Raw genomic sequence first — 27,348 nt, forward strand, 5'->3', positions numbered from 1 at the left:
GGGGTATGTAAACTTTTGATCAGGGTCATTTGGGAAATTACTGTTGTCATTATGATTTTAAAAAGAGTAAACACAGTTGATTGATAATGAATGGCTTCAGCCAAACGCTAACCATGAGTGAAAGAAGTTTTTGTGTTATCATTCATATTCTCTGACAAATGGCCAAGAAATCCTGAATTCTGTCAGGGTATGTAAACTTATGAGCACAAGTATATATATATAATATCTATCGTACATCACATGGATACTTGTGTTTCCAAAAAGTAAAAAGTGACAGTAATTATCAGTGGAGTCCAAGACATTTGAAAATTACAGACACATGACAAAAAAAATAAAACTCCTAATTAGTGGCAGCAGGTGGTATATTTTTTTTGCATTCCGTCCGCCGACATCCCCCCTGGAGAGGGACGGTCGGGTCTCCCTCCTGCACCCCCCCCCCCCCCCCCCGTCGGTCTATCAGTCTCCATGCTTGCCCCATCTAGGTTGCGGGCTTCCTCCAGGTGGCAGGTGGCAGCTTCACCCTGCATCTCCTCGTTCCTCAGCTTCACGGCAGTGCTGCTTCCCCTTCTCCTCCCTCCTTCTCCTCCGTGGCCAATGTGATCGCTTCTCCTCTCAGCTAATCGGGTCTCGGAACACGCTTCCTGAGCCGGATTGGCCCCTCTCACAGCTCTGCTGTATCCCTCCCACAGGACTGGGTGGGCTCGGGGCGCTGTCCTTTGCGCCCCGAGCCCACCCATTTTTAAGCCAATTAGAGGCTCAGGCTCTAATCATGTGCTTCTAAAAAAAAAAAAAATTGTAATCCATGCTTTCCGGCACCCTGCATGTAAATTAGGGGGCCGGCGCTCCTGCGCCCCATATGGACCAGCCACAGCTGCTCCTAATACTTGTGTTTAAGCTTTGTGAATTGAGCCTTAAAGAGGAACCATGCTCATCTTCTCCCCAGCGCTGAGGTGTTCTGGAGCTCCCTACCAGTTGCTGACACCTTTAGCTGGCCTTTGTCTGAGTACCGATGGCCAGGTGTTTTCATTGACTGGGTCAAGATGACGTCACTCCCACACCTGCCCCACCCAGCTTCTACATGACTCATTTCAGTGAGGGAGACAAAAGATCCTTCTCCAGACCTGCAGACTTAAGTCCGGCAGACTTTCGACGGAGTTCTGACAGAGTTCTGACGGACTTTCCGAATGAACGGACTTGGCCACTCCCAATCACACCAAAGTCCGACGGATTCGAACGTGATGACGTATGACTGGACTAGAATAAGGAAGTTTATAGCCAGTAGCCAATAGCTGCCCTAGCGTCGGTTTTAGTCCGTCAGACTAGCACACACACGAGCGGATTTCTGGGTCCGGCAGAGTTCTGTCGGAAAAATTTGAAACATGTTCCATTTCTAAAGTCTGTCAGACTTCTGCAGCCCACACACGTTCGAATAGTCTGCCGGAATCATTCCGTCAGACTTTTGATGTTGAAAAGTCTGGTCGTGTGTACGGGGCATAACAGGCACTTTTTTAATAAACAACACACACAACATTTTACTATGTCATATCTTTATTAACAAATGGTTTCAGAAATTGATTTTATTGCTGGAAAAATGTACATATATTACATTTATAATGGCTAGAGAAACCTCATTTCTTGGCAACAAGCTCCACCAAGTAGTTCCTATGGCTCAACACACAAAAGATCTACGCTACTCACAGGTGAAATGGCTCCAACGGAATGATCTCCTCACTGCAGAGTGCTCGCCTAATCGCAGCTGAAGCAATAATTAAATGAAAATCCGGATGGCTCCACACCAAACTGACCTCCAAATGCCTTGATACACATACGACCGAGAAGAACATGAAGAGCACTACTTGTACAAGCAAAGCAGGAATGGCTGACGCATTTCACACACAAATTGTGCTTTCATGTGTGAAACGCCTAAGTGGTTCCTCCCTTGCTTCACGTTCTTCACGGTTGTATGTGAATATAGGCATTTGGATCTCAGTTTGGTGTGCAGCCATACAGGTTTTCCTTTCATTAGTTCCTGGCTACTGCTGGTTAGAGGGTGTTTTGGATAATTATTGTTATAAATAGTTCTGTCTTGCTTGAACGCCCTGACTCAGATCATGTCACAGCATTTCAATGGGACTGAGGCCAGGACTTGATTATTTTTTTTAAAGCTACCATTTTTCTATCTGTAGACTAATAGGAAGGTACCATAAGCAGGAGAGAAAATAACATCATAGAGGACCTGTAACTTTACCCCTCTGTATTATTCAGTATATTGGACATGCCCTAGGGGTATACTTGATATATGCTAAAGTGACCTCATTGTCTATATTATTTTGACATGCTTTAGGTACAACCTGAGTAAAAAGTCCTGTCTCCTGCCAGCAACTGCAGAGTGAGGCTATTTCTCTATGTGGGTAAGCAGTGGTCTAATTTCAGACCCCAACATTTCCCTTGGCAGATTAAACCTGGAGCTCCGTAGCCAGCACAACCTATGCTCCCTAGTGGTTGAAGAGCTGCGGTGTTTTAAAGGGTGAGTACAGACTCAGAAAAGTGAAATAACTTTGCATTGATGTTCCCAACTCCTCCCACCTACCACATCCTTTAATAGGGGTTCCCAATCTCTCTGTTGGATATTTTACTGACTTTATTACACCATGAAAAATAAAGCAGAAGGAGTGAGAGTTTCAACTGAAGAATCTTCCCACTTTAATTTTAGTTTCAGGTGGACTAACTCTTTCTTTTATACTCTTAAAGTACAACTAAAGCCATTTTTTAGGTTTGGATAGAGTGGAGAGGGATTAGAATGCCTGTCATGCTATTTTAGCTGTCTGTGCCTCCTTTAAGGAGATTCATCCTCTCAATTTGTCCTGTTTACTGTTATCACCAAAAGAAAAATCCAAATTTTTAGGTTGTCCCCAGAACAGTAATAGAGGGTAAGTGTGAACACTAGATTTGGAGATCCCGTGACAACCAGAGGTTCCCTCACTTTGGAGGTATATCCTGTCACTTCCTGTTTTGGCTATGGGACAGTAAGTGATGAGCAACCCCCCCAATGGGATGCAGTAGGCAAAGAAAGAAAGAAAAATGGTGTTATAACCCTCCTTTACTCTATCCAAAATAAAGAAAAGCTTTGAATGTAGTTCTACTTTAATTGTGATTACGTGCCCTCATTTTCAGATAAATCAAGGAACCCCCACACATGGAAAGGACTATTACCAGGAAAAGGGGAAACAGGACAATGCACAGGGGTACAGACAGGAAACAGCGGTGAGAAGTAGACGGTGATGTCGTGGTCTGATCTGTGGAGGTCATGTGAAGAGGTGGTGTGGTACCTAAAAACAGACATATACAGGAGAACTGTTTAACCAAATTTTAAACAAGACAGGAAAATTAACGAGTAACCAAATTATTTACAATCTTCAGCCCAAAAGGTGAAAATCTGTTTGCTCTATCCCTCCTCAATGGGATATATAGTATTAAAGGGGTTCTGTTGATCATCTGCCAATTCCATATCTTGTACTTTAGGTTACCCACATCCTTTCTATCTGACCCTCTAAGCCACAGAGTGATGAAAGCACTGATGAATCCTAGCACAAATGACTGATAGAAGTGCAGAGAATTGTAAGTCTCTACTGTCATTTATTATATTATTTCCCCAGTAAGGAACAATTTTTAAGCTCTTCACCCTAAAGTCATTTATTATACCATTACCCCAGTAAGGATTAATTATAAGGTCTTCATCCTACTGTCATTTATTATAATATTTCCCCAGTAAGGAAGAATTATAAGGTCCTCAACCTACTGTCCTTTATTACACCATTTCTCCAGTAAGGAAAAATTATAAGGTCCTCACCCTACTGTCGTTTATTATACCATTTCCCCAATAAGGAGGAATTATAAGGTCCTCACCCTACTGTTGTTTATTTCACCATTTCCCCAGTAAGGAAGAATTAAAAGGTCCTCACCCTACTGTCGTTTATTATACCATTTACCCAGTAAGGAAAAATTATAAGGTCCTCACCCTACTGTCGTTTATTATACCATTTCCCCAATAAGGAGGAATTATAAGGTCCTCACCCTACTGTCGTTTATTATACCATTTCTCCAGTAAGGAAAAATTAAAAGGTCCTCACCCTACTGTCATTTATTATACCATTTACCCAGTAAGGAAGACTTATAAAGTCCTGACCCCACTGTCATGTATTATACCATTTCCCCAGTAAGGAAGAATTATAAGGTCCTCACCCTACTGTCATGTATTATACCATTTCCCCAGTAAGGAAGAATTATAAGGTCCTCACCCTACTGCCATTTATTATACCATTTTCCAAGTAAGGAATAATTATAAGGTCTTCACCCCACTGTCGGTTATTATACCATTTCTCCAATAAGGAAGAATTATGAGGTCCTCACCCTACTGTCATTTATTATACCATTTCCCCAGTAAGGAAGAATTATAAGGTCCTCACCCTACTGTCATGTATTATACCATTTCTCCAGTAAGGAAGAATTATAAGGTTTTCACCCTACTGTCATGTATTATACCATTTCTCCAATAAGGAAGAATTATGAGGTCCTCACCCTACTGTCATTTATTATACCATTTCCCCAGTAAGGAAGAATTATAAGGTCCTCACCCTACTGTCATGTATTATACCATTTCCCCAGTAAGGAAGAATTATAAGGTCCTCACCCTACTGTCATGTATTATACCATTTCTCCAGTAAGGAAGAATTATAAGGTCCTCACCCTACTGTCATTTATTATACCATTTACCCAGTAAGGAAGACTTATAAAGTCCTGACCCCACTGTCCTTTATTGCACCATTTCTCCAGTAAGGAAGAATTATAAGGTCCTCACCCTACTGTCATGTATTATACCATTTCCCCAGTAAGGAAGAATTATAAGGTCCTCACCCTACTGTCATGTATTATACCATTTCCCCAGTAAGGAAGAATTATAAGGTCCTCACCCTACTGTCATGTATTATACCATTTCCCCAGTAAGGAAGAATTAGAATGTCCTCACTAGTGATGGACGAACTTCCGACGGGACGTTTCGCGAACCGCGAACGGGGCTGACCGTTCACGAAACCGAACGTTCGCCGCGGGCCCCATTGACTTCAATGGGAGGCGAACGTTTCAAACCTTTAGGTCGAATTTGCAGCCACTAGGTAATTATTAGCAGGAAAAACATAGTCCCACCACATGGCCAATGACATAATACATGTATGAGGTGAATTTGGGATCGATAACTACAAGCATTCTTTTTTTATTTGGGAAATTGTTCTGACAATTCAGGACTGTGGAGCGCATGAAGGCAATGGAGGAGAGGGAAGGTCAGGGACCAGGGTAGGCAAAGAAGAGGGTGCAGGAGATGATCACCAGCAGCGTGACATACAGCAATGACACATGCACCGTGATAGACGCATCTGACAACAGCACCGTGATAGAGGGCACTGACATCAGCAGCGTGACATAAAGCATTAACATCAGCACCGTGACATACAGCATTGACAGCAACACCGTGATAGAGAGTACTGACATCAGAAGCGTGACATTAAGCACTGACATCAGCACCGTGATATACAGCACTGACAGCAGCACCGTGACATTAAGCACTCACACCAGCACCGTGATATACAGCACTGACAGCAGCACCGTAAGCAGCCCCAGGAGTAAGTCAGCACAGCACAGGGATGGTGTGATCCCCTCATAATAAGAACCCCCAGGAGGAAGTCAGCACAGCACAGGGATGGTGTGATCCCCTCATAGTAAGCAGGCCCAGGAGAAACTCAGCACAGCACAGGGATGGTGTGATCCCCTCATAATAAGAACCCCCAGGAGGAAGTCAGCACAGCACAGGGATGGTGTGATCCCCTCATAGTAAGCAGGCCCAGGAGAAACTCAGCACAGCACAGGGATGGTGTGATCCCCTCATAATAAGAACCCCCAGGAGGAAGTCAGCACAGCACAGGGATATCATAAGCAGCCCCAGTAGAAATATGACACCGCTCAACCTCTTCAAAGAGGAGGGTAGGGGCATATAGTACGGTGTGCTTTTTTGGGACAAGGAAGTGAGCCAAATGAAGAAAGAAGGTCTGTGTGCTTGATTAAAAAAATAGTTTATAGACATATACATGGTCTACTGGTCACATGTGTTGAATTCCTCCGAGATCCATGCTTCATTCATTTTTATAAATGTGAGGTAGTTAACACTGTCGTGAGCTAGGCGAGTACGCTTATCGGTCACAATCCCCCCTGCTGCGCTGAACGTCCTTTCGGACAGGACACTGGATGAGGGGCAAGCCAACAGTTCGATTGCAAATTGGGCAAGCTCTGGCCAGAGGTCAAGCCTGCCCACCCAGTAGTCCAGGGGTTCATCACTCCTCAGAGCGTCCACATCGGCCATTAACCCAATGTAGTCGGACACCTGACGGTCTAGGCGTTCCCTGATGCTGGATCCGGATGACACCTGTCGATGGGTCAGCTGAAAGAATGACCTCATATCGGAAGTCACCAACACATCTTCAAACCGGCCTCTTCTTGCAGGCGCTGTTGGATTGGTACCCGCAAATCCTTCTCTGGGAGTGGGAATTGCTCCTCTGCCAGCGCACGCAAAAGCAGAATGCAGCATTTCTCGAAGCAAGGCCTGGAAGTGCTGCATTCTGACAGCCCTCTGCGACGGCGGTAACATTTCCGCCATTTTGTGTTTGTACCGGGGGTCTAAGTACGTTGCCACCCAGTACTGGTCCTTGACCCTTATGCTTTTTATACGGGGGTCCCTATTAAAACACTGGAGCATGAAGGCCCCCATTTGCACTAAAGTGGAAGCGGTGTGGTGGCCTGGCTCCTGCTAATCATCCAGGATAATGTCGTCCTTTTCATTCTCCTCTCCCCATCCACGCACAACAGGGATCCCAGAAAGGTTTAAAGCACGCTCTTCTTGCTCCTTCTCATCCGCCCCGGCACCATCCTCCTCTGACTCCTCTTCAGACTCCTGTTGTTGACTTGTCTCAGATAGAGTAGCCCCCCCTGGGAATTCATCCAGCATTGCGACTTCCTCATCTTCCCGCTCCTGCTCCTCCACAGCCTGATCAATGACACGACGCAATGCACGCTCCATAAAGAAGGCATAAGGTACCATGTCACTGATGGCGCCATGGCTGTGACTGACCAGTTTGGTGATCTCCTCAAATGGCCGCAGAAGTCTGCATGCGTCGCGCATGAGCAGCCACTGGCGCGGTGAAAAAAACCCCAGCTCCCCAGAACCGTTTCTTTCGCAGAGTTCATACAGGTAGACGTTAACTGCACGTTTCTGCTGGAGCAGCCTATCAAGCATATAGAAGGTTGAGTTCCATCGCGTCGGGCAATCGCAAATAAGACGTCTGACTGGCAGATGGTGTCGCCGCTGAATGTCAGCAAGGCGAGCCATGGCCGTGTAAGATCTTCTGAAATGGGCTGAGATTTTCCTTGCCTGCCGCAAGATGTCCTGGACCCCAGGGTATTTGACAAGGAATCGCTGCACGACCAAGTTTAAGACGTGTGCCATGCATGGCACGTGCGTGATTTTGCCCTGTTTCAATGCGCTAAGCAGATTGGCACCGTTGTCACACACCACTTTACCAACTGTCAAATTGAGCGGTGTTAGCCACTGATCTGCCTGTGAACGCAAAGCTGAAAGGAGTGCCGGGCCAGTGTGGCTCTTGGCTTCTAGACACAACAGACGCAGCACGGCATGGCAACGTCTCACCTGGCATGTGGAATAGGTTCTGGGGAGCTTGGGCGGTGCAGCAGAAGAGACGCTAGCAGCAGAAAAGGAGGAGGCAGCTGAGGAGGAGAGGGAGGAGGATGGAGTAGGAGGAGGAGGAGAAGAACAGTCAGGCCTGCATGCAATCCGTGGCGGTAAAACCAAATCTACACGGGTGCCACGGGTTACATGCTTGACGGCCGTCAGAAGGTTCACCCAGTGGGCAGTAAAAGTGATATACCTTCCCTGCCCGTGTTTGCTAGACCACGTGTCTGTGGTCAGATGTATCTTGGCACCGACACTGTGTGCCAGAGATACATTCACTTGCCCCTGAACATGGCCATATAGCTCTGGGATGCCCTTCTCTGAGAAATACTTCTTTCCTGGGACCTTCTATTGTGGTGTTCCAATGGCCACAAATTTGCGAAAGGCCTCCGAGTCCACCAGTTTATATGGCAGTAGTTGGCGGGCTATGAGTTCTGACAAGCCAGCCGTCAACCGTTGGGCAAGAGGGTTATCCGGCGTCATCATTTTTTTACGCTCGAACATTAGGCCCACGGAAGCCTGCCTTTTTGCAGAAAAACGTGAGCTTGGCGTGATGGAAAGTGGAGTGGAGGACAATTGTGAGGAGAGAGGAGAAGTAGAAGACGAGGCTGGACGGTGAGAGCCTGCAGTGTGGCTTTGTGTGTCCTGTTGCTCCCACTCGGCTCGGTGATGGCTGCTCATGTGCCTTCTTAAGGCGGTCGTCCCTAGGTGAGTGTTGGGCTTACCGCGACTAATGCGTTGACTGCAAAGATTGCAGATGGCAACACTATTGTCAGCAGCGGACACGTTAAAAAAAACCCACACTGCGGAGCCATGTGCCGGTGTCCTGGGAGCGCCAGATGTGACCGTACATGGTCGATGACTCGCTCCTGATACATTTGCAGTCTGCTTTGTCCCTCCTGTGCAATGTAAGTTAGTCCTGCTTCTCCTCCCTATCTGCTGGTCCATATCTCCCTCTGAACTCCCCCCCTCTTCCTCTCTTGTGGGCACCCACGTGACATCACTAGACACGTTATCATCAACGTCACCTTCCCCACCGCTATAAGTAGAGATCTCGGAGTAGGCAGCAACACCGGGGACCAACCTCCTCCTTGGGCGGATCTGGGTACTGTCGTCAGACTGCTGAGTAGCGGTTGTTGCTACCTCCTCTTCCTGATCCAATACCAAGAGTGGCTGCGCATCAGAAATGTCCTCTTGATATGGATCGGAAAATAATTCCTGTGACTCAAGCGGAAGGTATGTGGTGGTGGTGGTGGTGGTGTTGTTGGTGGTAGTGTCTTTGGGGGTGCACATAGCAGAGAGTGAAGAAGAGGGTGCAGATCGAGACGATGAGGAGGGTGCAGAAGAGTAAGGCTGAGTGAGCCACTCAACCAAGTCTGGTGCATCCTTTAAAGTAATTGAACGCACCTTCTGCAACTTCCCACTTTGGCTCAAGGCTGGTGCTCCTGCCCTACCCCTACCACCCCTGCGGAAGGGCCTGCCTCTTCCTCTGCCTGTCATTTTTTACATCACCCTGTGACAAAACTCTTAGTCCCTATACCAATGAAGGACTGCTGCAGTATAGGGCAGCAGTCAGCAGTGGTGCACCTCAACCCTATCTATTGTGGACCGATAGCGGTCCTTACAGAACAGCAGACTGTACCGCACTCAACCCTATGTACTGTAGCACCCTAGACCAAGTTACCAGTCCTTATAGGAACTTTTGTGGATCAAGCAGGTTGTGTGTTAGTGATTAGCAGACTGTACTTCAGTCCCTATGCCAATGAAGGACTGCTGCAGTATAGGGCAGCGGTCAGCAGTGGTGCACCTCAACCCTATCTATTGTGGATCGATAGCGGTCCTTACAGAACAGCAGACTGTACTGCACTCAACCCTATGTACTGTAGCACCCTAGACCAAGTTACCAGTCCTTATAGGAACTTTTGTGGACCAAGCAGGTTGTGTGTTAGTGATTAGCAGACTGTACTTCAGTCCCTATGCCAATGAAGGACTGCTGCAGTATAGGGCAGCGGTCAGCAGTGGTGCACCTCAACCCTATCTATTGTGGACCAATAGCGGTCCTTACAGAACAGCAGACTGTACTGCACTCAATCCTATGTACTGTAGCACCCTAGACCAAGTTACCAGTCCTTATAGGAACTTTTGTGGACCAAGCAGGTTGTGTGTTAGTGATTAGCAGACTGTACTTCAGTCCCTATACCAATGAAGGACTGCTGCAGTATAGGGCAGCGGTCAGCAGTGGTGCACCTCAACCCTATCTATTGTGGACCGATAGCGGTCCTTACAGAACAGCAGACTGTACTGCACTCAACCCTATGTACTGTAGCACCCTAGACCAAGTTACCAGTCCTTATAGGAACTTTTGTGGACCAAGCAGGTTGTGTGTTAGTGATTAGCAGACTGTACTTCAGTCCCTATACCAATGAAGGACTGCTGCAGTATAGGGCAGCGGTCAGCAGTGGTGCACGTCAACCCTATCTATTGTGGACCGATAGCGGTCCTTACAGAACATCAGACTGTACTGCACTCAACCCTATGTACTGTAGCACCCTAGACCAAGTTACCAGTCCTTATAGGAACTTTTGTGGACCAAGCAGGTTGTGTGTTAGTGATTAGCAGACTGTACTTCAGTCCCTATACCAATGAAGGACTGCTGCAGTATAGGGCAGCGGTCAGCAGTGGTGCACCTCAACCCTATCTATTGTGGACCGATAGCGGTCCTTACAGAACATCAGACTGTACTGCACTCAACCCTATGTACTGTAGCACCCTAGACCAAGTTACCAGTCCTTATAGGAACTTTTGAGGACCAAGCAGGTTGTGTGTTAGTGATTAGCAGACTGTACTTCAGTCCCTATGCCAATGAAGGACTGCTGCAGTATAGGGCAGCGGTCAGCAGTGGTACACCTCAACCCTATGTATTGTGGACCGATAGCGGTCCTTACAGAACAGCAGACTGTACCGCACTCAACCCTATGTACTGTAGCACCCTAGACCAAGTTACCAGTCCTTATAGGAACTTTTGTGGACCAAGCAGGTTGTGTGTTAGTGCTTAGCAGACTGTACTTCAGTCCCTATACCAATGAAGGACTGCTGCAGTATAGGGCAGCGGTCAGCAGTGGTGCACCTCAACCCTATCTATTGTGGACCGATAGCGGTCCTTACAGAACAGCAGACTGTACTGCACTCAACCCTATGTACTGTAGCACCCTACACAGACCAAGTTACCAGTCCTGATAAAGAGCTTTGTGGAACAAGTGAGTTGTGAATGATTAGCAGACTGCAGCAGAAGGGCAGCAGTCAAGTATAATATTCTTTCTATATTTGGAAGAAAGAATATTATACGTGTACAAGCCTGTTACCGTACCACTGATACCAGTCCTGAAAAGAACCTTTGTGGAACTAATAGTAACAGCAAGTCTTTAAACTGACCCTCACTGCCTGACAACACTGCTTCCTTCCTGTCCCTATACAAAGTGGCAAAAAAGAGTAGACTGGAACGATTAGTGGTTACTGAAACAGCTCTTTTGTGGACCTGATAGTAACAGCTAATGATGATGATGATGATGATGAAAGACTAATCTGGCTGTCCCTGTAGCACACACCGTCCTTTCCCTTTCTCTAAACTGACAAAAGACACTCAGGCTGCTGCAAGAATCAGTAGCACAGCAAACCTATATACACCTAAGGCCGCGTACACACACGGGGACTGTTCGCTCAACTTTGTCCGACAAACAGTTTCAGCAAACAGTCCGCTCAAAATTAGCATGGACGGACTTGCCCACACACGACGAACGAACAGTTTGCTGAAACCGTGCGCGATGACGTGAACGGCACGTACGACGGGACGCAAAATACGACGTCCTATACATTGCATTACAACTTTCGGCGTGTAAATCCTTTCTGAGCATGCGCGGAACTTAGTTTGACGAACAAGCCTACACACGAGGGGACTGTTCGCTGAAACCAAGTTTCAGCGGACAGTTTTTCGGAAATTCCGAAAAACCTTGTTCAGCAAACTGTTCGCTGAAACTGTCCGCTGAAAGCCCACACACGGGCGGACTGTCCGCTGAAACACTGTTCAGCGGACAAAGTTGGGCGAACAGTCCCCGCGTGTGTACGCAGCCTAACACCTATACCAGTCCTGAAAAGAACTTTTGTGTACCAAATAGCTAGCGTTTTATCTCTCCCTACTCCACACAGCAACCTTTCCCTATAGTGACAGAAGAAAGAATGTAAAATGGCCACCGGATCGGGTGTATTTATAGGTTAGGGGGAATGTCCAAGTGTCCATGTGCTGTCATGTCTCAATTGGCTGGCCTGTACCCCATGACAGACGTGTCATCATAGGTCAAAGTTCTTTTACACATTAAACACGTAAGTCCGCCGGGGCAAACGACGGGAAAAGGCGAGCGAACGCGCGGACTGCGAACGACCGAAATTCGCCGTGAAACGACTGCCGGGCGAACCGTTCGGCCATCACTAGTCCTCACCCTACTGCCATTTATTATAACATTTTCCAAGTAAGGAATAATTATAAGGTCTTCACCCCACTGTCGGTTATTATACCATTTCTCCAATAAGGAAGAATTATGAGGTCCTCACCCTACTGTCATGTATTATACCATTTCCCCAGTAAGGAAGAATTATAAGGTTCTCACCCTGCTGTCATGTATTATACCATTTCTCCAGTAAGGAAGAATTATAAGGTTCTCACCCTACTGTCATTTATTATATAATTTCCAGAATAAGGTGGAAGTATATTTGATATAATCACAGTATATCAACACAGAATAAACTTATAAGGGGTATTTAGGTCCAAAGAAAACCTTCAGCAGTTTATTTCACAGGGATTTGATGAAATCATTTTTTTTTTTCAAATACGTGAAAAATATAAATACAAATATAAATAGAGCAGAGCTGCATGCTCTTCCTACGAAGGCAGATTGATAACAGAGCAGAACTTTTGGGTGGAACTGGTTAGAGTAAAAGATTCCAGGTGGGGTTCTCATGGTCACCCTATCAGGATCAAAAAAATCTATGAAGATGCTGGAGTATGTGGTGTGCAGCCATGTTTTTTCCAAGTTTACTGTTATGGAGGACACCAGTAAGAAGTTTGAGAGTGATTTGCATCATTTTATGAAAAGTTTTTACATTTGTTACATGGGAGATGGTTTTCCACATCCCTAACCTTCTCACTTCAGAGCAGAGAAAATAGACCATCAATATGGCATGTCTGTGCAAGTCACATTTTCCTTCATTTACAGACGCCTACAGGAAAAGGCCTCCTAATCCTGGACACAGATCCTGCATGCTAAGACTGCTAATGCCACATGCAAAGAGGATGAAACTACTCTACACACAGATTGCAAACGCTCTGCAGAGGGAGATAAGCTTACATATACCTCATCTAAATATAGAATACAACCAACACACGTAGAGGAAAAGAATGCTTAAAGGGATAATTCATGTTGGCCATATAAACCACTCAGGATCTTTGTTTCATCTTTGAACCATGGACAGCTGGCAGCTGACTGGTTGCTAAGGAGCAACAATGCATTTTCTTGCCGACACAATTTTTAAACATAAGCCCCATTAGCTGGCCACTTGCTATAAACTCTTAAAAAAAAGTGCATATGAACATGACTAGGGTAGCTAAGAACTTACCACCCCACTAACCAATTACTCACTCATTGTAACCAAAGCCACATCCTTACTTATATAAGAACCACACAACACATGGGGTGGGGTTAAATGTCCGAAATCGACCTTTTAATTAACAAAAACTTTATTTCACATAACTAACCTAATAATAACTGACTTAATGCAGATATATTGATTTTGAGCTCCTTGACGGTACCATATACCCCTAAAATTTTTTGTGTCTGAGGCACCAGCAGCAACCTATTTACTCAGGGCCTAAACCCAACTAACCTCAGCCACCCAGGGTTCTTAACAATACCCGGTCACTACACAGTGAACTGTTACCACTTGAGGATATCATACCTCAGATGGTTCCCCACCGTTTATCCATTGTCCAGATTTAGACCTCCGTCAAGGACGCCAAAACGACACAGCGACGCAAGTGTAAAGCCTTACACTCCCCCCGTCACACACGGAAAGTCCGCTGTAGGCCATTCTCCAACCCCAGAAACCACAGGTCAATACACACAGAACTAAGGCGAACTCCGTCACCTCTCTGGAATTGTCAAGTATCAGACTTCAGATATAAATGTCTGATGACCAGGCCTCCGTTCCTAATAAAAAACCTCCCCACCTCCTTTTTTACGTCAAGCCTTATTAAGTTTCTGCACCAATTTGGCCACTTGCCATGTCGTTCGGGCCACTATGTCAGACCAGAGTATGATGGTGCCCGGAAAAGAACTCCAAAGCCTGAGAAAATCAAATCTGATATCTCTGATAAGCTCCCTAGAGGATAAGGATATCTGGAGCCCTATCCAACCTGGCAAAACGGTTAATCTCAGGGGCCACCCGACTCCACAGCATGCCGCGGACACCGATCCATCGAATGCTGCCCAACTCACGGGGAAGGTCTAACCTCTGGCCTGACTTCTGCCCTTTTTGCTTCCCAAAAAATGTACAAATGTCCCAGGATCCAGATGAGGCATCGCTGACCTGCAAGTAAACAAAGAACCACATTACCACCTACCGAAAATGAAGACCAACTGACAAACAACATAAAACAAAAGAGGACAGAAAAGAAAACGGAAAGGAAAAATTATACCAGCCCCCAATAAGTGAGGCCTGACGTACAGCCTGAATCTATTGGACTCCCACCACCGGCTTGACAACGTTGTCATCCAAACCCCACCGAGACACCTCGGTGGCCGCACAAATGCGAGGGGGATGAGACGTGTACTCAGACGGGTCAAAACCCACATATTGGAACCTGGATAAACAGGAACAATCAGCATGCAACAACAGGGAGCCGCCCATATGCGGTTGTAGCAAAGAGAACTGTTCCATCACAAAAACTGGACAAAGACCTGTAGTATTGCCCTGGAACAATTCCAATTGCATCTCCCTGCCTTCCTGATCTGTTCTTGAACGTTGAATCCTAATCCATACCGTTGAATCAGTAAATACCACATCCTCCCATAATATACACCCTGCTACACAATTCGCCAATCTGGAGGGCTCCAAAAAAGGCTAGCAGAAAGGCCACCCGAAAAAAAATCAGTTCGTAAGCTGAAGAACAAACCGATTGCAGCCGTTCCAAGATGGTCCGCAATATGGAAACGGACACTGGGCGCCGAGGGTCACAGGAACGGCAACCCCTGACATACCCCCTTCATTGCCTGCCTGACCACAAAGGCTTTGGTAAAATCCCCAACACCCTTTAACTTGAACCAGAAAGCTAGGCCCGCCAATTTACGATCCACTGCCGACGCTGAAGCCCCCAAACAAAATTACGCACCACAAAATACAAATCCAAGGAGGTGACAGCCCCCCCCCCCGCGCTCCACCCCGCCTACCTCCAACATCAACAAACTTCATTCCCGCCAGGCCTTGGAATATACTTTCCATGTTGCGCCACTCAGGGAATCCTGAATCAATCCAACGGCGACTCCAATGCGATCTTCCACAGCCTCCGGGGACAAGGCATCCCATGTTTCTCTGCTGTCAGTGCCAACGGGCGAAACTTATCCCACTGAAAATGGGACAAAGCATCCGCTACCTTGTTATAGATCACAGGTAGTGATGGCCGAACGGTTCGCCCGGCGGTCGTTTCGCCGCGAATTTCGGTCGTTCGCGGTCCGCTCGTTCGCTCGCCTTTTCCCGTCGTTCGCCCCGGCGGACTTACGTGTTTTATGTGTAAAAGAACTTTGACCTATGATGACACGTCTATCATGGGGTACAGGACAGCCAATTGAGACATGACAGCACATGGACACTTGGACATTCCCCCTAACCTATAAATACACCCGATCCGGTGGCCATTTTACATTCTTTCTTCTGTCACTATAGGGAAAGGTTGCTGTGTGGAGTAGGGACAGATAAAACGCTAGCTATTTGGTACACAAAAGTTCTTTTCAGGACTGGTATAGGTGTTAGGTGTATATAGGTTTGCTGTGCTACTGATTCTTGCAGCAGCCTGAGTGTCTTTTGTCAGTTTAGAGAAAGGGAAAGGACAGTGTGTGCTACAGGGGCAGCCAGATTAGTCTTTCATCATCATCATCATCATTAGCTGTTACTATCAGGTCCACAAAATAGCTGTTCCAGTAACCACTAATCGTTCCAGTCTACTCTTTTTTGCCACTTTGTATAGGGACAGGAAGGAAGCAGTGTTGTCAGGCAGTGAGGGTCAGTTTAAAGACTTGCTGTTACTATTAGTTCCACAAAGGTTCTTTTCAGGACTGGTATCAGTGGTACGGTAATAGGCTTGTACACGTATAATATTCTTTCTTCCAAATATAGAAAGAATATTATACTTGACTGCTGCCCTTCTGCTGCAGTCTGCTAATCATTCACAACTCACTTGTTCCACAAAGCTCTTTATCAGGACTGGTAACTTGGTCTGTGTAGGGTGCTACAGTACATAGGGTTGAGTGCAGTACAGTCTGCTGTTCTGTAAGGACCGCTATCGGTCCACAATAGATAGGGTTGAGGTGCACCACTGCTGACCGCTGCCCTATACTGCAGCAGTCCTTCATTGGTATAGGGACTGACGTACAGTCTGCTAATCACTAACACACAACCTGCTTGGTCCACAAAAGTTCCTATAAGGACTGGTAACTTGGTCTAGGGTGCTACAGTACATAGGGTTGAGTGCGGTACAGTCTGCTGTTCTGTAAGGACCGCTATCGGTCCACAATAGATAGGGTTGAGGTGCACTACTGCTGACTGCTGCCCTATACTGCAGCAGTCCTTCATTGGTATAGGGACTGACGTACAGTCTGCTAATCACTAACACACAACCTGCTTGGTCCACAAAAGTTCTTATAAGGACTGGTAACTTGGTCTAGGGTGCTACAGTACATAGGGTTGAGTGCGGTACAGTCTGCTGTTCTGTAAGGACCGCTATCGGTCCACAATAGATAGGGTTGAGGTGCACCACTGCTGACCGCTGCCCTATACTGCAGCAGTCCTTCAGCAGTATAGGGACTGACGTACAGTCTGCTAATCACTAACACACAACCTGCTTGGTCCACAAAAGTTCCTATAAGGACTGGTAACTTGGTCTAGGGTGCTACAGTACATAGGGTTGAGTGCGGTACAGTCTGCTGTTCTGTAAGGACCGCTATCGGTCCACAATAGATAGGGTTGAGGTGCACTACTGCTGACTGCTGCCCTATACTGCAGCAGTCCTTCATTGGTATAGGGACTGACGTACAGTCTGCTAATCACTAACACACAACCTGCTTGGTCCACAAAAGTTCCTATAAGGACTGGTAACTTGGTCTAGGGTGCTACAGTACATAGGGTTGAGTGCGGTACAGTCTGCTGTTCTGTAAGGACCGCTATCGGTCCGCAATAGATAGGGTTGAGGTGCACTACTGCTGACTGCTGCCCTATACTGCAGCAGTCCTTCATTGGTATAGGGACTGACGTACAGTCTGCTAATCACTAACACACAACCTGCTTGGTCCACAAAAGTTCTTATAAGGACTGGTAACTTGGTCTAGGGTGCTACAGTACATAGGGTTGAGTGCGGTACAGTCTGCTGTTCTGTAAGGACCGCTATCGGTCCACAATAGATAGGGTTGAGGTGCACTACTGCTGACTGCTGCCCTATACTGCAGCAGTCCTTCATTGGTATAGGGACTGACGTACAGTCTGCTAATCACTAACACACAACCTGCTTGGTCCACAAAAGTTCTTATAAGGACTGGTAACTTGGTCTAGGGTGCTACAGTACATAGGGTTGAGTGCGGTACAGTCTGCTGTTCTGTAAGGACCGCTATCGGTCCACAATAGATAGGGTTGAGGTGCACCACTGCTGACCGCTGCCCTATACTGCAGCAGTCCTTCAGCAGTATAGGGACTGACGTACAGTCTGCTAATCACTAACACACAACCTGCTTGGTCCACAAAAGTTCCTATAAGGACTGGTAACTTGGTCTAGGGTGCTACAGTACATAGGGTTGAGTGCGGTACAGTCTGCTGTTCTGTAAGGACCGCTATCGGTCCGCAATTAATAGGGTTGAGGTGCACTACTGCTGACTGCTGCCCTATACTGCAGCAGTCCTTCATTGGTATAGGGACTGACGTACAGTCTGCTAATCACTAACACACAACCTGCTTGGTCCACAAAAGTTCTTATAAGGACTGGTAACTTGGTCTAGGGTGCTACAGTACATAGGGTTGAGTGAGGTACAGTCTGCTATTCTATAAGGACTGTTATCGGTCCACAATACATAGGGTTGAGGTGCACTACTGCTGACCGAAGCCCTATACTGCAGCAGTCCTTCATTGGTATAGGGACTGACGTAAAGTCTTCTAATCAGTCACACACAACCTGCTTGGTCCACAAAAGTTCTTATAAGGACTGGTAACTTGGTCTAGGGTGCTACAGTACATAGGGTTGAGTGAGGTACAGTCTGCTATTCTATAAGGACTGTTATCGGTCCACAATACATAGGGTTGAGGTGCACTACTGCTGACCGCTGCCCTATACTGCAGCAGTCCTTCATTGGTAGGAGAATGAAGAGGACGACATTATCCTGGATGATGAGCAGGAGCCAGGCCACCACACCGCTTCCACTTTAGTGCAAATGGGGGCCTTCATGCTCCAGTGTTTTAATAGGGACCCCCGTATAAAAAGCATAAGGGTCAAGGACCAGTACTGGCTGGCAATGTACTTAGACCCCCGGTACAAACACAAAATGGCGGAAATGTTACCGCCGTCGCAGAGTGCTGTGCTGACTTCCTCCTGGGGGTTCTTCTTATGAGGGGATCACACCATCCCTGTGCTGTGCTGAGTTTCTCCTGGGCCTGCTTACTATGAGGGGATCACACCATCCCTGTGCTGTGCTGACTTCCTCCTGGGGGTTCTTCTTATGAGGGGATCACACCATCCCTGTGCTGTGCTGAGTTTCTCCTGGGCCTGCTTACTATGAGGGATCACACCATCCCTGTGCTGTGCTGACTTCCTCCTGGGGGTTCTTATTATGAGGGGATCACACCATCCCTGTGCTGTGCTGACTTACTCCTGGGGCTGCTTACGGTGCTGCTGTCAGTGCTGTATATCACGGTGCTGGTGTGAGTGCTTAATGTCACGGTGCTGCTGTCAGTGCTGTATATCACTGTGCTGATGTCAGTGCTGTATGTCACGCTTCTGATGTCAGTGCCCTCTATCACGGTGCTGCTGTCAGTGCTGTATATCACGGTGCTGATGTCAGTGCTTAATGCCACGCTTCTGATGTCAGTGCTGTATATCACGGTGTTGCTGTCAATGCTGTATGTCACGGTGCTGGTGTTAATGCTTTATGTCACGCTTCTGATGTCAGTGCTGTATATCACTGTGCTGATGTCAGTGCTTAATGTCACGCTTCTGATGTCAGTACTCTCTGTCACGGTGCTGCTGTCAGTGCTGTATATCACGGTGCTGATGTCAGTGCTTAATGCCACGCTTCTGATGTCAGTGCTGTATATCACGGTGTTGCTGTCAATGCTGTATGTCACGGTGCTGGTGTTAATGCTTTATGTCACGCTTCTGATGTCAGTGCTGTATATCACTGTGCTGATGTCAGTGCTTAATGTCACGCTTCTGATGTCAGTACTCTCTATCACGGTGCTGCTGTCAGTGCTGTATATCACGGTGCTGATGTCAGTGCTGTATGTCACGCTTCTGATGTCAGTGCCCTCTATCACGGTGCTGCTGTCAGTGCTGTATATCACGGTGCTGATGTCAGTGCTTAATGTCACGCTTCTGATGTCAGTGCTGTATATCACGGTGTTGCTGTCAATGCTGTATGTCACAGTGCTGGTGTTAATGCTTTATGTCACGCTTCTGATGTCAGTGCTGTATATCACTGTGCTGATGTCAGTGCTGTATGTCACGCTGCTGGTGTTAATGCTTTATGTCACGCTTCTGATGTCAGTGCTGTATATCACTGTGCTGATGTCAGTGCTTAATGTCACGCTTCTGATGTCAGTGCTGTATATCACGGTGTTGCTGTCAATGCTGTATGTCACGGTACTGGTGTTAATGCTTTATGTCACGCTGCTGATGTCAGTGCCCTCTATCACGGTGCTGTTGTCAGATGCCTCTATCACGGTGCATGTGTCATTGCTGTATGTGACGCTGCTGGTGATCATCTCCTGCACCCTCTTCTTTGCCTACCCTGGTCCCTGACCTTCCCTCTCCTCCATTGCCTTCATGCGCTCCACAGTCCTGAATTGTCAGAACAATTTTCCAAATAAAAAAAGAATGCTTGTAGTTATCGATCCCAAATTCACCTCATACATGTATTATGTCATTGGCCAGGTGGTGGGACTATGTTTTTCCTGCTAATAATTACCTAGTGGCTGCAAATTCGAGCTAAAGGTTTGAAACGTTCGCCTCCCATTGAAGTCAATGGGGCCCGCGGCGAACGTTCGGTTTTGCGAACGGTCGGCCTCGTTCGCGGTCCGCGTTCGCAAAACGTCCCGTCGGATGTTCGGGCCATCACTAATCACAGGAATGTGCACAGCATAAATGAATGCATTCAATTGCAGGCATAGCAACATTAAGTGGCGCAAAAGGCGCACCGCTGGCAGGGAAGAGGCCGAGATGTTATTGATAGTCGTTACTACTCCCATATTGTCACAGTGAAAGCGCACTTTCTTATTGCGAAATGCATCCCCCAAAATTTCGACCGCCAGCACAATTCCAACAATACTAGGCTCTTTAACAATCCCACCAAACTCCATTCCTCAGGCCACCGTTCCGCACTCCAACGCCCCTGAATGTATGCCCCATAGCAAACTGATCCAGCCGCATCCATAAACAAGACCAAATCAGAGAAGGGTTGTCGGCCGCACCCGGGGGCAGGCCGGTGCCCACCGACATCACTCTCTCCCCGCCGAGCCGTCGTGCTGACTGGAGCATCACCAGCCACAACAGCTGCACGTTTCAGAATCCTGATGATGGAAAATGGGACCAGGGCCACACGCCGGTGATTACCCATCCCCTGAGAGCTCCGCCTGAGCTGGGGATTCCTCCAAGGCTCTCCACTGGGGTCTGAAGGCGGGCTCCCGTTGCGGCGCTGAGCCTGAGGGGTCCTGTCAGGACTGAAGCACTCTTGAGGCCTGGACCTCCGAGCACGCAGTGAGGCCCTGGCTGCGGGGGACTCTGACAGACCCCTTATAATAAAGCCGCTACCTGGCTCTGCACCCATGCCAAGCCATGCACGTCAGCTGCCGTCCTGAGCTGGGCCAATAATTGATCTAACTCACTCATCTTTTGCAGGGCGACGCACGCAGCTGCAAGCTACGCGGGATGTTCATCCACCGATTACTACTCTGCAACTGCTGAAGCCCCACCTACCCAGGTTGCCATGCTTTTCAAAAAGTAGTGCATGCACTGCTTTTGGTGCGGTGCGGTTTCATCCCATTCAAAATCAATAGGGCTGAAATCGCACTGCACAGAACTGCACAGGAACCGCACAACTTTCCTGTGTGATTCACACACAGTTCCTAATGTCAATGAGCTCCAAGCAGGAGCAAGCAATCATCTTCCATCTGTCATATCTTCAATGCAGACCTGTAAGGAAAATAAGGCCCCTGATTGGATGCTAAGGCAACCAGATATGTTCCTTTTAGCGCAATTTATATGCATAGGCCTCATTGACGCACTTACCAGGATTTATACGTTTATGTTGTGTGGCAATGAGGCCTAAAGGACAAAGCTTCAAGGGACAGCAGCCTACTTTACACCTCATGCACACTGGACGTTTTTACAGCTGCTCACAGGGGCATCTGCCATTTTTTTTTCTGCCTCTAAACTCCCCTAAGGCTGCATTTACACCTGAGCATAGCATCTTTGAGCTCTTTTCCAGGTTTTTTTTTCATGCATTTTATGCGTTTGTATGCAGCGTTTTTGGGCTTTGATAATTTTTTATTAGCCAATAGAGAAATCTGCTGCTTAATTTTTTGCTAGGTATTTATAATGTTTTTTCATTAGGGTTAGAGGTTCGAGTTCAGTTTAGGTTAGGGTTAGGATTAGGAGTTTGGGTAAGGGTTATTTATTATTTTATTTATTTAAATCTTTTAAATAAAAAATGTAATTCAAGAAATGAATACCAAGTAAGAATAAATAAAAAATTAACACTTACCCCTTAAAGAAAATAAAATAATAAATAAAATAATAATAAATAACTAAACACCCTAAACCCTAACACAAAATAAATTATTATTAATATAATTTTTTGTTCGAGCTTGGGTGTTTAATTTATTGTTATTTGATTATTATTATTATTAGGTTAGAGGTTAATTATTATTTATTAATGTATTATTACACATTATTAATTTGTTTTACTTATTTATGATGATTTTTAGTTGTGTATTTATTTTACATTGATTTATTCATATATTATTCCTTTTTTTAAATTTGTACTTTTTTCATTTTAGCAGAAACGTGTGAATGGCACGTTTCCATCCATTTAGATGGGAATACAAACGCGCCATAAATGCCCAAATCTGCCTGATTCGAGCAACAAAAAAAGCTCCAGAACTTGTTTGAGCTTCAGGTGACATGGAGTGGAGATGTGAACCGTCTCCATAGAGAATAATTGATTTTTTTGGAACTTTAAGCTTTAAGCAGATAATCGCTCAGGTATGAATGGGGCCTAAGGCCGCGTACACACGGGCGGACTGTTCGGCCAACTTTGTCCGTCAAACAGTTTCGGCAAACAGTCCGCTCAAAATTAGCATGGACGGACATGGCCACACACGACGTACGAACAGTTTGCTGAAACCGTGCGCGATGACGTGAACGTGCCGTACGACGGGACGCAAAATACGACGTCCTATACATTGCATTACAACTTTCGGCGTGTAAATCCTTTCTGAGCATGCGCGGAACTTAGTTTGACGAACAAGCCTACACACGAGGGGACTGTTCGCTGAAACCAAGTTTCAGCGGACAGTTTTACGGAAATTCCGAAAAACTTTGTTCGTCAGACTGTCTGCTGAAACTGTCCGCTGAAAGCCCACACACGAGCGGACTGTCCGCTGAAACACTGTTCAGCGGACAAAGTTGGGCGAACAGTCCGCCCGTGTGTACGCGGCCTTAATGTTGACTTATGTGTCCAGGAGCAGCAAAGTTTTGGCAAAAAAAATGCTTGAAGCTTGTAAACGCAACTAAACGTGTGTTAATGCTTGGCGTGTTTAGCGCTTGAGTGTTAATTCGTTTTAATGGCCAGAATAAATATTCTTCCTAATTAAATCAATTAATGCCCAACCATTTGATGCCTGTAAATGGGCCTAAACACTTGTAAAAATGCTACTGCCAGGAGGACGGCTCCTAGTAGAGTTAAAATAAAATCCTGTGTGCATGAGGCCTATGTGTCTTAAAGCTGAACCCGATCCTTGCCTTATTTTTCTAGATAATGTACAGCACCCTCTGCTGGTCAGCATGCAGTAATTCCCATATCTCTGCACACTGTGATAAGCTTGCAGCATGCAGTGGAAGCTGTATGTTCCCTACTGGCAAGTGAATCACAGTAACACACAGCCCTGTCCTCTCCAAGTATGTTTGTCAGTGATCTGCCAATTTTAGGTGATTGTACAGCTACACTATCTCACAAAAGTGAGTACACCCCTCACATTTTTGTAAATAATTTCAATTTCAATTTTAATCTTTTCATGTGACAATACTGAAGAAATTACACTTTGCTACGATGTAAAGTAGTGAGTGTACAGCTTGTATAACAGTGTAAATTTGCTGTCCCCTCAAAATAACTCAACACACAGCCATTAATGTCTAAACCACCGGCAACAAAACTGAGTACACCCCTAAGTGAAAATGTCCAAATTGGGACCAAATTGTCAATATTTTGTGTGGCCACCATTATTTTCCAGCACTGCCTTAACCCTCTTGGGCATGGAGTTCACCAGAGCTTCACAGGTTGCCACTGGAGTCCTCTTCCCCTCCTCCATGATGACATCACAGAGCTGGTGGATGTTAGAGACCTTGCGCTCCACCACCTTCTGTTTGAGGATGTCCCACAGATGCTCAATAGAGTTTAGGTCTGGAGACATGCTTGGCCAGTCCATCGCCTTTACCCTCAGCTTCTTTAGCAAGGCAGTGGTCATCTTGGAGGTGTGTTTGGGGTCATTATCATGTTGGAATACTGCCCTGAGGCCCAGTCTCTGAAGGGAGGGGATCATGCTCAGCTTCAGTATGTCACAGTACATGTTGGCATTCATGGTTCCCTCAATGATCTGTAGCTCCCCTGTGCCGGCAGCACTCATGCAGCCCCAGACCATGACACTCCCACCACCATGCTTGACTGTAGAGAAGACACACTTGTCTTTGTACTCCTCACCTGGTTGACACCACACAAGCTTGACACCATCTGAACCAAATAAGTTTATGTGAGCTCATCAGACCACAGGATATGGTTCCAGTAATCCATGTCCTTAGTCTGCTTGTCTTCAGCAACCTGTTTGCGGGCTTTCTTGTGCATCATCTTTAGAAGAGGCTTCCTTCTGGGATGACAGCCATGCAGACCAATTTGATGCAGTGTGCGGTGTATGGTCTGAGCACTGACAGGCTGACCCCCCCCACCCCTTCAACCTCTGCAGCAATGCTGGCAGCACTCATACATCTATTTCCCAAAGACAACCTCTGGATATGATGCTGAGCATGCGCACTCAACTTCTTTGGTCGACCATGGTGAGGCCTGTTCTGAGTGGAACCTGTCCTGTTAAAACACTATATGGTCTTGGCCACCATGCTGTAGCTCAGTTTCAGGGTCTTGGCAATCTTCTTATGCCATGTACACACAGTCGGACTTTCCGGCAGAAAAAGTCAGACAGAATCTTTTCATCGGATATTCCGATCGTGTGTGGGCCTCATCGGACATTTTTTTTCAAAAATTCTGATGGACCTAGAAATAGAACATTTTCGAAAACCGTTCATCTGTATGCTGTTCCGACGTACCAAAAAGGCATGGGCAGCTATTGGCTACTGGCTATTGAACTTCCTTTTTCTAGTCCCGTCATACGTTTTGTACGTCACCGCATTCTAGACAATCAGACTTTGGTGTGATTATGTGTAGGCAAGACCGTTTCCGCAAAACTCCATCAGAACTCCGTCAGAAAAACCGTCAGTGTTGTCACATGAAAAGATAGAATAAAATATTTACAAAAACGTGAGGGGTGTACTCACTTTTGTGAGATACTGTATGTCCAATATATGTAAAGCGCTGCGTAAATTAATAGCACTATATAAGTACCTTTAATAATAAATATGTAAAACTAAATGTAGCGCCGGCTCCCGAAGAGCACGGGCTAAGTGTTTTTGCCATTTAATATTCCTGGAACCACAGTTTGGTTTTGGGTTCAATAACACTAAATTTTGGTCTCAGTCTCAGTCTGGCTGGATTGCATTGTGTTTTGCTTGACCATAGGTGGCGCTGTCATTTCTGGCAGGTGCTAGAACACAGTTCAGTTGGATGCATTGAGTACCAGTTATCTCTCAGAACTAGCCCAGTGGGAGTGTCACTCTTGCTGTGCATTCTGGGAGGGGGTACTTACGGTGCTGACATCACGTGCTTCGGGCTTCCGGTCCAGAAGTGCTTTCTGCCTGTTTGGTCCTGACCCTCCTGACCAGCCCCCAGGGCTCTCATGGCCTGGGGTGCGGATCCACCCGATTCCAAATCTCGGGGCTGGCCCAAGGCAACGTAACTGAAGGAAGGATTCGGAGGTGGTCCGGTGCCGTCTCGGTTTGTGGAGAGGCCCAGCAACTGGAAAAAGCATCCAGGGGAGGACTCTTTGGGAGAAGGCCAAGCAAGGGTTGGCTTCTTAGATGAAGCCGGGAGGCTTAGTTGAAAGACCCCAAGCGAATCTGATCTCGTATGGTATCGCCGGACCGGCTGCAAGATACTGGTACTGTACAAGGGTTTCTCAACTCCAGTCCTCAAGGCGCCCCAACAGGTCATGTTTTCAGGATTTCCCGCAGATGAAATGGCTGTGGTAATTGCTAAGGCAGTCAAACTGATTAAATCACCTGTGCAAAGTAATGGAAAACCTGAAAACATGACCTGTTGGGGCGCCTTGAGGACTGGAGTTGAGAAACACTGATCTAAGTTGTCTACATCTTTCAGTTATTCAAGTGTTCTACAACAAGTCTGTGGCAGAGACTTTGCTTTGTTTGAGCACTCTATCGGCTGCTAGGCCTGGTGAGAGAAGGACTATCTGATAAGGGTGAGGATCCAGCTGTGAATGGCTATTCTCTGGATTTTCCTAATGTGAGAGACTCTTTCCTACTTGACTTAGTTCCAAGAGTACCTGGACTTTCCTACCTAAACCTTCTAACACTACTTTGAGAGACTGTGTTTCGTTTATTCTTCTTTGCAAATAAAAATCCCATAAGCGGATCTGGTGTCAGTCTCTGCAGTTCTTGGGCCATCTACCTCGGGAAACCCCTAGACATACACGAGGTCAAGAAGGTAACGGTAAGCCCAATTAAATCAGCTGCTCCCTCGGGGGTCAGTACTACATAAACATTAAAATCTCATACATGTTTTAACAGGTTAATGTAATTTCCTAAAGTCGTTATCGATATTTTTACATCTACAGATTTAAAAAAAGGCTAAACTTCAGGATAATCAAATACTGCCTAAACACAGGAGTTGTGGCTTTTCTTCCTCAAAACTTAGTGTGCTTTGTGTATTTCTTCCAGATCAGTAATCCAGTGTGAGACTTCCTGTAATAAAGACCGCTCACTGCTGCTCTCTCTCCTTGTGCAGAGTGACTGGTCTTGTCTCCGCCCCCTCCTTTAGTTTTCAGCAGGCAGCCTTTAGTGGGTGGGGCCTGCTGTGCCACTCCCACTGCTGTGCTCTCTGCACAGGTTATGTACAGCCAGGGCCAGGATAAGGGATGGGCAGAAGGGACGGCTGCCCCGGGAACTGTGGGATCATGTGAGGTGGGGGAGGTTTGTGTTGGGAGTGGGAATTTGGAGGGTGGCAGGGATAAAAATTGTTCTAGGAGGGGGAAATTAGGAGTGTGTGCTAGGAATGGGGATTTGGGGGGATTTGTGTCAGGAAGGGGGATTTGGGGGTTTGTGCTAGAACTGGTGATATGGTAGAAGGAGGAGGAAATTTGTGCTAGAAGGGGATTCTTTTTATAAAATTTTTTTTGGGGGGGGATTTGTACTAGTACTGATGACTGGGGGATGTTTATATTAGGAGGGGAATTTCTTTTGGGGGAGATTTGTGCTAGGAGGGGGGATTGGGGGTAGAATTTGAGCTGGAAGGGGGGATTTGGAGTGGGGGGAGATTTGTGTTTGGAGGGGAAATTTGAGGCATAGAGGATTTGTGCTAGGAGGGGTGTTTTTTTTGGGAGGGGGGTTTGTGCTGGGGGGATTTGGTGAGAGTATCTGTGTT

General features: G+C 46.6%; 1 protein-coding gene across 1 annotated transcript in view; it reads right to left on the reverse strand.

The window, feature by feature from the left end:
• Positions 1 to 1,530: 1,530 nt before the first annotated feature.
• LOC143963786 (uncharacterized) overlaps positions 1,531 to 27,348 on the reverse strand; it is a 48,674-nt gene continuing 22,856 nt past the window's right edge. Inside the window, exon 3 of the mRNA XM_077473517.1 lies at positions 1,531 to 3,329. Within this exon, the coding sequence (XP_077329643.1) occupies positions 3,145 to 3,329 (185 nt within the window). The 3' untranslated portion in view covers positions 1,531 to 3,144. The remainder of the gene's footprint in view (positions 3,330 to 27,348) is intronic.

The sequence above is a fragment of the Lithobates pipiens genome, unplaced genomic scaffold (assembly GCF_037356315.1).
Source record: "Lithobates pipiens isolate NorthernLeopardFrog02 unplaced genomic scaffold, aLitPip1_a1.2 Scaffold_8, whole genome shotgun sequence".
Classification (NCBI taxonomy): Eukaryota; Metazoa; Chordata; class Amphibia; order Anura; family Ranidae; genus Lithobates; species Lithobates pipiens.